Source organism: Entelurus aequoreus, linkage group LG16, assembly GCF_033978785.1.
Source record: "Entelurus aequoreus isolate RoL-2023_Sb linkage group LG16, RoL_Eaeq_v1.1, whole genome shotgun sequence".
Lineage (NCBI taxonomy): Eukaryota > Metazoa > Chordata > Actinopteri > Syngnathiformes > Syngnathidae > Entelurus > Entelurus aequoreus.
The window spans coordinates 5,462,365-5,476,332 of record NC_084746.1 but is presented as its reverse complement, the minus strand read 5'-3'; the positions used below and the strand labels follow the sequence as shown (position 1 = coordinate 5,476,332).

At 41.4% G+C, this 13,968-nt stretch overlaps 1 protein-coding gene across 14 annotated transcripts in view; it reads left to right on the top strand.

The window, feature by feature from the left end:
• The window catches only part of LOC133631554 (receptor-type tyrosine-protein phosphatase F), a 595,429-nt gene that overhangs the window by 531,752 nt on the left and 49,709 nt on the right, over positions 1–13,968 (top strand). For 9 of the 14 annotated variants that reach the window (XM_062023869.1, XM_062023867.1, XM_062023865.1 and 6 more), the window contains 2 exons: positions 3,581–3,693; positions 11,014–11,046. In XM_062023869.1, coding sequence (XP_061879853.1) covers positions 3,581–3,693; positions 11,014–11,046 — 146 coding nt within the window. The remainder of the gene's footprint in view (positions 1–3,580; positions 3,694–11,013; positions 11,047–13,968) is intronic. The other 5 variants (XM_062023872.1, XM_062023871.1, XM_062023870.1 and 2 more) reach the window with 1 other exon arrangement.

Genomic DNA, 13,968 nt, shown 5'->3' with positions numbered 1-13,968 from the left:
TTCTGACAATAATACAATTATTTAATGCCACATTTCTAATTCCAATGACACGTTTAAGTTATTATTGACGGATGTATTTATTTATTTCATTCTCTCCCATGTGACGCTCCATAAATGATAGGTACAAATCGTAGTGATGGTCATTCTCAAGCAGTCCGCTGCTCCAGCTCCAGGAGACGGTCTTGATTACGGGCTTTATAACAACCGACCGCTGGGCACCATTGAAGCTCCTGTTTTTCCCCTCCCTTCCATGTAAACAGATTGACAGGAGGGAGTGTAGACAGGAAGCTGTGAGCCCGTTTTATTTTCTACGGCGATCTGCCAATAAACATGCGGGGGGAATAATTGCATTCCAGACAGGCAATTTTAGTTATTGCTTCCTGCCGCATTTGCCAAGACCAAACCCTAAAGAGGTTCTTACCTTTATGCTGTGATTCCATATGAGTTGGAGTAAATAACCGCCCCCTCCTTTCTTTTCTTTGCTTGATATGAACGCAGCAAGCAGGAAAGGTGGGTACCGTCACTCCTCATCCGTCATATTTTTTTCCATTCGTGTTGTGACATATTCACTGCAGTTATCGGGTCTGCTGCCTCTCCCGTGCAAAAAAAAAAAAATTGCGACAAAACCTCCCTCCAGGAGAGCACAGATTGCTGCGTCGAGTCTAACTTGCCGAGACGTGAAAAGCAGCAGACTCCCGCCGCAGGTCAAAGGAAGTCCCAGGTCACGGGAGTTGTTCGTGGGATTTCGCGGAGGGTTGCGGCTACCTTTGCATGATTCACGTGTGGTGACCGTGTGTCTCGTCACATCGCCCTGTCTGCTGTGCTGTGTTGCATTATCTGTCCGGTGTTAGCATGCGACCTCATGACCGCCTCCTTTTCCTGTATGCCAAGGCAGCACATGTAGCAGAATTGGTCATTGTGAAGTAAATGCCAGGCCAGGGAAACTGCTGGAGAAATAACTGTCCCCGTCTTTGAAGCTGACATTTTCCGCGGAGACCCCCCGTTCGTTCGCTTTTAGCTTCCGCGTGGCAAGATTCTCAACAAAGGGCACCTCATTAAGCATGCCGCCTACTGCACATACACACTAACATGTACTTACAGTATATTCTTTAGACCCTAGACGTCAATCAATCAATCAATCAATGAATCAATGTTTACTTATATAGCCCTAAATCACGAGTGTCTCAAAGAGCTGCATAAGCCACAACGACATCCTCGGCTCAGATCCCACATCAGGGCAAGAAAGAACTCAAGCCAATGGGATGACAATGAGAAACCTTGGAAAGACCGCAGAAGTGGGGACCCACCCCCGGGCGACCGGTGCAACGGACGTCGAGTGGACCTAGCATAATATTGTGAGAGTCTAGTCCATAGTGGCTCTAACATAATAGTGTGAGAGTCCAGTCCATAGTGGATCTAACATACTAGTGTGAGAGTCCTGTCCATAGTGGGGCCAACAGGAGACCATCCCGAGCGGAGACAGGTCAGCAGCGCAGAGACGTCCCCAACTGATGCACAGACGAGTGGTCCACCCTTGGTCCCGACCCCGGACAGCCAGCGCTTCATCTGTGGCCACCGAACCTGTGCCCCCCACACCCCCTCCACGAAGGAGAAGGGGGCAGAGCAGAAAATAAACGGCAGATCAACTGGTCTAAAAGGGGGGTCCATTTAAAGGCTACAGTATATAAATGAGTTTTAAGATGGGACTTAAATGCTTCTACTTAGGTAGCATCTCTAACTGTTACCGGGAGGGCATTCCAGAGTACTGGAGCCCGAATAGAAAACACTATAGCCCGCAGACTTTTTTTGGGCTCTGGGAATCACTAATAAGCCGGAGTTCTTTGAACGCAGATTTGTTGCCGGGACATATGGTACAATACAATCAGCAAGATAGGATGATTGAAAGATAGACGTCATTGAAATGGCTGCCATGTCTTCTTTAACCCGGCCTTGGATCCTGGTTGAAGGCTGTAGAGCACACATTCCAGAGTCACCAACTGCACCCCCTTCTTTCCAGGGGAAGTGGCACACAGGCTGTCTCAAATCACAGAGGAAGGGAGGAAGAGATTCTTGTCATACATTAGCCGTCACGCCTCTTGCATTAGCTTAAGCCTCCCCCGTACAACACAACAGGTGGCGCAGAGGCCTGAGGTGGCGGACAGAGTTCATTCCGCCACCCGCCGCACGTCTTCTCTGCGCATCAGGCGGCAGCAGACGCCCTAAAAGGCGGGGCTTGCCACTCACAAATAGAGCGCAATGAGATGTGAAATTTCCACAGGGCGTCCCCTTGTGCTGCTTCCTTCCTGTCTCTATTTGGAGTTAGAGGTCTTGTGTGTGTGGGCATGCCAACAGATGCCTACCGCCTGAACTTCACAATGCGCACGGCCTGTCTCGTCTGTACGCCTGACAGACAGAGTTCCGCTCGACTGATCCCAGCAGCGCTGTGCTGAGCTGAGCCACGTTTCACCGGGCCGGGCTAGGCGGCACAGGTGCTGCAGAACCGGCCTTAATTACCCGGGGCTGTGCCACCCAGCTGATGAGCTAATTACAGCAGCCGCCTGTTTTCCTCTCAATCTGGAAAGCCTGTAAACACAAACGTGTTGTTGGCAGACACGTACACACAACTGAGAAAATCACATGCACACACAACAGCTGTCATATATCCAGTAGCAAACACACCAAGTCTTAGACCACTCCCGGATAATGATGGACTTTCTAGCAATCCAACACTTGTGGGACCAATTAGGGTAATGCCCTGGTATTTTACAACTGTTGATTGTCACAAGGAGTCCTAAACAAACAGTCTTGTGTGAAGGAGATGGGGAAGAAACCCCCAGGGAAGGCCAGTCAAGAACAGATGATTACACAGAGTCATACCCAACACTAGTCCATCATGGGAGTTTAGTCAAGAATAGATTCCTTAATTAAACTGAGATCCATTCCAGAAGTTGAGACAAAAAAACGGGTCACTCCAAAGTGTTTAATCAAACCACAATCCACCCAGGAAGATCACCCACAAATAGACAATTTCATGGAGTAATTTAAACCCCAATTCTTCCTGTACGTGAAAAACCAAGGTCCGGCTAAAGAGTTCAGTCAAAAGCCTAAGGAAGTTCAAAGTATCCTTACAGTAAGATCAATCATACACTGATCTTTCACAGGCTCCAGTTGGACACTGACCCACAAGTTATTTCAGACACGGATCTATCTAGGCGGTAAAGTTAAGAAGGTCAAACTATAATCCATCCATGAAGATCAGTCAAGAACCGATTTTTCTCAGAAATTCAATCCAACATAGACACAACAAGAGCAGCTCCTTACAGGAGGTTCAGTCAAACTATGTGTAATCCTTCAAAGCGTATTAATCAATAACAGATCCTTACAGAAAGTTCAGTCAAACCAGGAAATTCAGTCCGCTAGCGATTCCTATTGGACGTTTTCAGTTTTCCTGCCATTTCAAAGACAATGTCAGCGTCGCATTTGATAATCTCATCATTTCCAGTTAACTTGATGAATCAGCATGTCAGTGGGACGCAATTAACGCAGTGTTGTTGATGTTGTTGTTGTTTGTCCCCCCCAGGAAGCGGGCGTCGCCTCTGCCCAAGGACGAGCACTCAGGTGGGGTGAAAGACTCCCTGCTGGCCAACTCCTCTGACCCTGTGGAGATGAGACGGCTCAACTACCAGACGCCAGGTAGTAAACACAGTGGTGTTCTGTAGTCGACATATGGTTACGTGGAGGCGTCAACTGTAAATGTGGATGTTGGAATTAAGTACAGAGTGGCTCAGGCTAGCTTACGGATGAGCTGAGTAGCTATTCTAGAAGCAAACCAAGGGCATATGATTATGTGTAAAATGCGGATCACAAGTTCTGAATGAAATCAGAAATACAGAGACTCAAACGAATCCAGAAGTCAAAACCCACGGCACGCTTACCTATTACCCACTGATGCGATCACTCCTATCGCATGTAGTTATCGACAGCCGCAACCGAGCACCAAAAAATAACCACGACGACTCAAAATAAGACTGGAGATTTTCCACAAAATCAGAGGAATTGCAGTAACACAGAGAGAGAGGGCCAAGTCTAGCACGGCACGGTCTGCCGAGCGTGAGTGTACCCTAACAAATACATTTAGCCCATCACAACTGTGTCCAAACTGAGAGTTTTTTTTTCATGGACGTCTGCAACCTCAGGCTTCTTCCCCCTCCTCCTCCCTCCATCAGCTCCTTTCATCCCCTCGCCAACTGGTAATGAGTCCTGCTGCCTCTGATGTCAAGGTGAGCTAGGTGCAGGGAACAATGGAGCTGAGAGAAAATGTCAGCCCGGGAACAGGAACGCACATGCGCTGGTGTGTGTGTGTGTGTTGTTGCTGTGTGTACATTCCTTTCACAGGTTATTAGTGTGACTCTCACACACACACATTCTTTTTGAACCCCTGCAAAGGAATTAAGCAGTGCTGCCTCTCTAACAGATCCCTGTTCTACCCTCCTCCCACTCCACCTCTTTTTTCCTTTTGTCTTGCATTTCCCTCGTAGGATAATCTCTTCTCTCTTTTTTTTGCTGTCTGACGCCCCCTTTCTCTCACTCTGCCTTCGACCATCACATAGTCACAGACGCTGGCGCAACCCGTAAACTCCTAACGAGGCCGAACTCTATAAGACGCCGTTCCCTCGCCTCCTTCCTTCTCTTCGTTCTTTCTGTTGATTGTCCAACAGCAGGCGAACGTCTCCGCATTGATTGTGATTGTGGTCAAGTGGTCCAACGCAATTGCAGCGCCGCATCTCTCAACAACTCGTTTCAGTTTGTTTAACACGTCTCGGTTGCATACCTGCTACTCCAGCAAAGAGCTCCTGTGACTTAAGGGTGCTTTGATGCTGAATCAGTTTGAAGAGTTTCTTGTAACGTGGCAAAAATAGACAGCAGGTGTACCTATGTACAAATAAGAATAATCAGTGTACTGATGACAACTTGGAGAAAACGCTGAGTGCTCTTTACGGCCATCTTTCATGAACATCAAATCAAAGGTACTTTTTAGAGAGTTCCGTCAAACTTTAATCCATACAGAAAGCTTAATCAAGAACAGATCATTTCGGGAAGTTTTATCAAAGTTACTTCGGAAAATGATCTATTTTGGGCCGGTTTTCGTGATCGTCGAATCAAAGGTATTTTTTAGAGAGTTCTGTCCAACTTTAATCCATACAGAAAGCTTAGTCAAGAACATATCATTACCTAAGAAGTTCTATCAAAGTTACTTCAGAAAAAGATCCATTTTGGGCCGGCTTTCGTGACCATTGAATCAAAGGTACTTTTTAGAGAGTTCTGTCTAACTTTAATCCACACAGAAAGCTTAGTCAAGAACAGATCATTTCAGGAAGTTTTATCAAAGTTACTTCGGAAAATGATCTATTTTGGGCCGGTTTTCGTGACCGTCGAATCTAAGGTATTTTTTAGAGAGTTCTGTCCAACTTTAATCCATACAGAAAGCTTAGTCAAGAACATATCATTACCTAAGAAGTTCTATCAAAGTTACTTCAGAAAATGATCCATTTTGGGCCGGCTTTCGTGACCATCGAATCAAAGGTACTTTTTAGAGAGTTCTGTCTAACTTTAATCCACACAGAAAGCTTAGTCAAGAACAGATCATTCCAGGAAGTTCTATCAAAGTTACTTCAGAAAATTATCCATTTTGGACCGGCTTTCGTGACCATCGAATCAAAGGTACTTTTTAGAGAGTTCCGTCAAACTTTAATCCATACAGAAATCTTAGTCAAGAACAGATAATTTCAGGAAGTTTCATCAAAGTTACTTCAGAAAATGATCTATTTTGGGCCGGCTTTCGTGACCATCGAATCCAAGGTACTTTTTAGAGGGTTCCGTCTAACCTTAATCCATACAGAAAAGCTTAGTCAAGAACAGATCACTTCAGTAAGTTTTATCAAAGTTACTTCAGAAAATGATCCATTTTGGGCCGGCTTTCGTGACCATCGAATTAAAGGTACTTTTTAGAGAGTTCCATCAAACTTTAATCCATACAGAAATCGTATTCAAGAACAGATAATTTCAGGAAGTTCTATCAAAGTTACTTTAGAAAATTATCCATTTTGGACCGGCTTTCGTGACCATCGAATCAAAGGTACTTTTTAGAGAGTTCCGTCAAACTTTAATCCATACAGAAAGCTCAGTCAAGAACAGATCATTTCAGGAAGTTTTATCAAAGTTACTTCAGAAAATGATCCATTTTGGGCCGGCTTTCGTGACCATCGAATCCAAGGTACTTTTTAGAGAGTTCCGTCTAACCTTAATCCATACAGAAAAGCTTAGTCAAGAACAGATCATTTCAGGAAGTTTTATCAAAGTTACTTCAGAAAATGATCCATTTTGGGCCGGCTTTCGTGACCATCGAATCAAAGGTACTTTTTAGAGAGTTCCATCAAACTTTAATCCATACAGAAATCGTATTCAAGAACAGATGATTTCAGGAAGTTCTATCAAAGTTACTTCAGAAAATTATCCATTTTGGACCGGCTTTCGTGACCATCGAATCAAAGGTACTTTTTAGAGAATTCCGTCAAAGTTTAATCCATACAGAAAGCTTAATCAAGAACAGATCATTTCAGGAAGTTTTATCAAAGTTACTTCGGAAAAGGATTTATTTTGGGCCGGTTTTCGTGACCATCGAATCAAAGGTATTTTTTAGAGAGTTCTGTCCAACTTTAATCCATACAGAAAGCTTAGTCAAGAACAGATCATTACTTAAGAAGTTCTATCAAAGTTACTTCAGAAAATAATCTATTTTGGGACGGCTTTCGTGACCATCGAATCCAAGGTACTTTTTAGAGAGTTCTGTCTAACCTTAATCCATACAGAAAACCTTAGTCAAGAACAGATCATTTCAGGAAGTTTTATCAAAGTTACTTCAGAAAATGATCCATTTTGGGCCGGCTTTCGTGACCATCGAATCAAAGGTACTTTTTAGAGAGTTCCATCAAACTTTAATCCATACAGAAATCGTATTCAAGAACAGATGATTTCAGGAAGTTCTATCAAAGTTACTTCAGAAAATTATCCATTTTGGACCGGCTTTCGTGACCATCGAATCAAAGGTACTTTTTAGAGAGTTCCGTCAAACTTTAATCCATACAGAAAGCTCAGTCAAGAACAGATAATTTCAGGAAGTTCTATCAAAGTTACTTCAGAAAATGATCTATTTTGGGCCAGCTTTCGTGACCATCGAATCCGAGGTACTTTTTAGAGAGTTTTGTCCAACTTTAATCCACACAGAAAGCTTAGTCAAGAACAGATCATTTCAGGAAGTTCTATCAAAGTTACTTCAGAAAATGATCCATTTTGGGCCGGCTTTCGTGACCATCGAATCCAAGGTACTTTTTAGAGAGTTCCGTCTAACCTTAATCCATACAGAAAAGCTTAGTCAAGAACAGATCATTTCAGGAAGTTTTATCAAAGTTACTTCAGAAAATTATCCATTTTGGACCAGCTTTCGTGACCATCGAATCAAAGGTACTTTTTAGAGAGTTCCGTCAAACTTTAACCCATACAGAAAGCTTAGTCAAGTACAGATCATTACCTAAGAAGTTCTATCAAAGTTACTTCAGAAAATGATCTATTTTGGGCCGGCTTTCGTGACCATCGAATCCAAGGTACTTTTTAGAGAGTTCCGTCTAACCTTAATCCATACAGAAAAGCTTAGTCAAGAACAGATCATTTCAGGAAGTACTATCAAAGTTACTTCAGAAAATGATCTATTTTGGGCCAGCTTTCCTGACCATCGAATCAAAGGTATTTTTTAGAGAGTTCCGTCTAACTTTAATCCATACAGAAAGATTAGTCAAGAACAGATCATTTCGAAAGTTCTATCAAAGTTACTTCAGAAAATTATCTATTTTGGGCCGGCTTTCGTGACCATCGAATCAAAGGTACTTTTCAGAGAGTTCCGTCTAACTTTAATCCATACAGAAAGATTATTCAAGAACAGATCATTTTAGGAAGTTCTATCCAGTGACTTTGGAAATGATCTATTTAGGTAGCCCAGGCACAAGCAGAACTGTTCTAGCAGTAATGATCATCCCTCCGAGATCATACATCAAAAACAGATCATTCCAGGGAGTTCTTCCTAACCGCAATCCAAGTTACTTTAGACACTGTTCGGGTAGCCCAGTCAAAAACAGTTCATTCTAAAATAAAATTTTAAGAAGATTGGTCAAATGATATAATCCATCAAGGAAGATCAACCAAGGGAAGATCGTTTCAGAAAATCAGAAAGCAAGTTACTTCAAACACTGATCTATCCAGGTGGCCTAGTCGTGAATGTATCTTTTAAGGAGTTTAGTCAAATTTTAATCCATCCAGTAGAGTGTCTTAGAATAGCCAACTGTTTGACAATTCGATTCAGAGGAGTCTGATTTGAATATCTACCTTGCAGTCAAATCATCAGACATTGAAACATTTCTCCTCCCTTCGTGGGAGGGATGCGTCAAAGACGATGTTCCGAGATAGGACATGCACTACTCCCCGCTGGCAAAACAGTAATAATTTTTTCACAGGTCTACATACGGAAACCTTGTTACGACTTTTACCACCTCCAGAGACCGCCAGACCCGAAGCCGACCCCGGCAGGGCCGTTCTTGGAACCTCACTAAACTATCCAATCTCTATCGTGCTTATTTGTATATCTGAACGTTTTAGCCTTTTTGAGGTGGAAAAAGTTCCAAATGAGATTTGTTTATTTGTGGGGAATGCTTTTAGCTCTGCTCTTGCTAGCATACATTCATGTAGAAAACATGAAAGCCCCGCACACTTTTATAAATGAGGCCCCAAAATATTAATGGAGCTGTTTACACATAAACTAATCAACAAAAAACGGTGCTGAGAAACTGTCTCAAAGTACAAGCAATAAGACCAATATGGTTTCTGTCTAAAACTGGAGGCTTCTCCCAGAACACGAATCCTCTCCCTAAATATACACAGTCTGAAAAATATCGTTTTGAATGAAAGTTGAGCAGTTGTACTTAATGATGATGTCATCCGTATGTGGACCCTCCATACGGGCTACCGTTAACCCTGTAAGACCCAAATATAGAAAAACCTAAAAAAAAAAAAAAAAAATTGACCTTTCAGATGTTGTTGTAGGAGGCATTTGAAGCATAAATTGGAGAGTTAAAAAAAAAAAAAAATTTTATGTATGTTTTTAGAGAAATGTTGTAATATTGCAACGTTGGGCTTTGATGGGAGCAGAATTTCTGTATTTGTACTCACGTTGTGAGTTAGCCCCATAACGGTATATACTAGAGATGTCCGATAATATCGGCCTGCCGATATTATCGTCCGATATATGCGTTAAAATGTAATATCGGAAATTATCGGTATCGTTTTTTTTATTATCGGTATCATTTTTTTTTTGTTTGTTTGTTTTTTTTTAGATTTTTTTTATTTTTATTAAATCAACATAAAAAACACAAGATACACTTACAATTAGTGCACCAACCCAAAAAACCTCCCTCCCCCATTTACACTCATTCACACAAAAGGGTTGTTTCTTTCTGTTATTAATATTCTGGTTCCTACATTATATATCAATATATATCAATACAGTCTGCAAGGGATACAGTCCGTAAGCACACATGATTGTGCGTGCTGCTGGTCCACTAATAGTACTAACCTTTAACAGTTAATTTTACTAATTTTCATTCATTACTAGTTTCTATGTAACTGTTTTTATATTGTTGTACTTTCTTTTTTATTCAAGAAAATGTTTTTAATTTATTTATCTTATTTTACAAATTTTTTTAAAAAGTACCTTATCTTCACCTTACCTGGTTGTCCAAATTAGGCATAATAATGTGTTAATTCCACGACTGCATATATCGGTTGATATCGGTATCGGTTGATATCGGTATCGGTAATTAAAGAGTTGGACAATATCGGAATATCGGATATCGGCAAAAAGCCATTATCGGACATCCCTAGTATATACCATTAATAACAATCACACATTAGTTATATTTTTATGAAGTCATTTATTACAAATATGAAACAAGATAAAACTCTTAAAAAAAACGCTTTTTACCCCTCTTTTATAATTGCAACAATTATATAACAAGCTCTAAATGAAATTTGATGCATCTGTTCCACAATAACTACATATGTACATGCTCTAGACATTGTAATAACAACCAAAATAAATGTAAAAGACATTTTAATTACTTGAATCTGATGAATCCAGTCCAATGAAACAAATAGGTGTTGTCCGAAGGAAACCTTGAGAGGTTGTGTGAGTTCACGGCCAGAAGGCGTGACTTATAAACAAATGTACGATCCAATAGCCTTGTGAGACTGAACAATAGGACCCAATGACTATGTAAATGTGGTAAAAAAAAATATATAACAGATTGTTTTTTCGGATGGTTAACGGTAACGTTGTAATTTTACAACAAGGGGTGTTACAGGGTTAAGTAAGGCGTGCTAGAAAATGTTGTACTATATGACATATGTCATGTCCTCTTTAATATCTGTGAGGTATTTGTCTATACAACCGGATTACCAGATTACTCTGAATGAATGGGATTGACGTCATTCTGGCAAGAGTAGTTTTCTCCTGTATAGTCTTGGTCCATTTGGTTTGATTACTGGGCTCACACGTCAGGAAAAAGACATCTCAGATGGGGGAAAATAAGACTAGAGTTTGAATACAGGAGGGCGCGAAGAGACCTGGTTAGAAAGGTGTGTTCCAAACGCTTGATTGAAACGATCAGTAAATGATAAGCCATCTTGTTAGTGGGGAAAATTCATCAAATGATCCTCGTTGACAATTTGTCAGTAGGAGAAGTGATTGCGGTTCTTAGGTCCACTCGTATGGACGTAGCTTGAGAAAGCACCAGCTGCTGTGCACGAGAAGTTTGTTTGTTCAGCCTTGATCTGATCCTATCGACCATTGATCCAGTCTTCTTGCTTCCTTCCTTCCTTCCGTACTCCTTGACTCTCCTCTCTCCACAGGTCCCAGCTCTCACCGCAGCCCCAACACGCCAAGTTAGTCCGTTATGTTGCATAAAGCCATGCCTCCACCGAAGTGGTACAGTTCAGATCAGCTATCCACGGTTTGGAACGCATTCCAGAGTATACCACGGTACAATGTGGAGCATTCGCCACATTAACGCTCCCGTTTCTTTCAAAAACCGTTCAGAACTGAACTGAACTGTACTGATTAGTGGAAGCAGGCTTTCCACTGTGTGTTTCCCCACACACTCTTCCATCAAACCACTACCCACCCTCTCGCCTACTCACTCGATCCCATTCTGTGACATCACAATCCCACCCGGCTTTCAAAGGATGCAGCAAAGTCCTCTCCGGACATCACGGCTGGTTGAGCAATACGTACTTTTACGTAATGTTCCTTATCGTTCTTCACCCTCCATTTCTTTTGCGCCTGTTGTAGCTATAAAAGGCCTGTCTGACCACGTTCTTAAACACCAATCTTAATGTGGGTCTTTTTAATTGGATTAATTGCTCAGGTTTCACGAGGAGCTGTTAGCGTCACAGTGGTGGAATGGCGAGGAAGTCATTTAGCGCCTCTTTACACGGAGATTCTGCAAAACTGACATAAAACACCTTTGCTTTTTTATGCAGAATTAGGAAGGTTTGTGCAAAATTCTGTATTTATTTAAAATGTCTCCGAAATTACATTTAAAGGCCTACTGAAATGAGATTTTCTTATTTAAACGGGGATTGCAGATCCATTCTATGTGTCATACTTGATCATTTCGCGATATTGCCATATTTTTGCTGATAGGATTTAGTAGAGAACATCGACGATAAAGTTCGCAACTTTTGGTCGCTGATTAAAAAAAGCCTTGCCTGTACCGGAAGTAGCGTGACGTCACAGGTTGTGGAGCTCCTCACATCTGCACATTGTTTACAATCATGGCCACCGGAAGCGAGAGCGATTCGGACCGAGAAAGTGACGATTTCCCCATTAATTTGAGCGAGGATGAAAGATTTGTGGATGAGGAAAGTGAGAGTGAAGGATTAGAGGGCAGTGGAAGCGATTCAGATAGGGAAGATGCTGTGAGAGGCGGGTGGGACCTGATATTCAGCTGGGAATGACTACAACAGCAAATAAACACAAGACATATATATACTCTATTAGCCACAACACAACCAGGCTTATATTTAATATGCCACAAATGAATCCCGCATAACAAACACCTCCCCCCTCCCGTCCATATAACCCACCAATACAACTCAAACACCCGCACAACACACTCAATCCCACAGACCAAAGTAACGTTCACCTCCGCAAAGTTCATACGGCACATATATTTCCCCAAAGTTACGTACGTGACATGCACATAGCGGCACGCACGTACGGGCAAGCGATCAAATGTTTGGAAGCCGCAGCTGCGTACTCACGGTAGCGCGTATCCAACTCAAAGTCCTCCTGGTAAGAGTCTCTGTTGTCCCATCTCCACAAGCATGCGTATCCAACTCAAAGTCCTCCTGGTAAGAGTCTACGTTGTCCCAGTTCTCCACAGGCCAATGGTAAAGCTTGACTGTCATCGTTCGGGAATGTAAACAATGAAACACCGGCTACGACGTAGCCGCTACATGTTTGTGTTGCTGCAGCCGGCCGCTAATACACCGCTTCCCACCTACAGCTTTCTTCTTTGCTATCTCCATTGTTCATTAAACAAATTGCAAAAGATTCACCAACACAGATGTCCAGAATACTGTGGAATTTTGCGATGAAAACCGACGACTTAATAGCTGGCCACAATGCTGTCCCAAAATGTCCGCTACAATCCGTGACGTCGCGCGCAAACGTCATCATACCGAGACGTTTTCAGCGGGATATTTCGCGGGAAATTTGAAATTGCACTTTACTAATCTAACCCGGCCGTATTGGCATGTATAATACTACTTTTTTAAAGTAATAATTTCTTACTTCAAGCATGAAAAAAAAATCATGATGCCGGGCACATATCATTATGTCAAGATAATGGCACTAGCATTTACTTCATTTAAGAATATTTTTCAACATATTGAGCAAAAAGGTCTCATATTTTTTTCTATCAAGAAAAGTACACTTGTTATTAGTGAGAATATACTTATTTTAAGGTATTTTTGGCTTCATTGAAGTTAGCTAATTTTACTTGTTTTGGAAAGTCTTGACAAGCCGAATGTTCTTGTTCTATTGGCAGATCATTTTGCTTCGTTCAAATAAAATACCCCTCATTTTTGTTTTTTTTCTCTTGTTTTTAAAGGCCTACTGAAACCTACTACTACCGACCACGCAGTCTGATAGTTTATATATCAATGATGAAATCTTAACATTGCAACACATGCCAATACGGCCGGGTTAATTTATAAAGTGACTTTTAAAACTTCCCGGGAAATATCCGGCTGAAACGTCGCGGTATGATGACGTATGCGCGTGACGAAGTCAGAGTAACGGAAGTTATGGTACCCGTAGAATCCTATACAAAAAGCTCTGTTTTCATTTCATAATTCCACAGTATTTTGGACATCTTTTGCAATTTGTTTAATGAACAATGAAGGCTGCAAAGAAGACAGTTAGTCAAGTCAAGTCAAGTCAACTTTATTTATATAGCACATTTTCAACAACTTTTTAGATTGCACCAAAGTGCTTTACAGGTTAAAAAAGCATGGAGCAAACAAAAAACAAACAAAACAAAAAAAAAAAACAACAACAAAAAAAAAAAAAATAAGCAAAACAAAACAAAAAACAAACAAAGAACATAAACAATGAGTGTGCTAAACAAGATAATGCAAATGCAATACCGTAAAAGGGGTCGAATAAAAAGTTTAAAAAAAATTTGCAGAATAAAAAAATAAAAAAAATAAAAAAAATAAAAAAAAAAAAGTTGTAGGTGGGATCGGTGTATTAGCAGCGGACTACAGCAACACAACCAGGAGGACTTTGTTGGAGCGCTA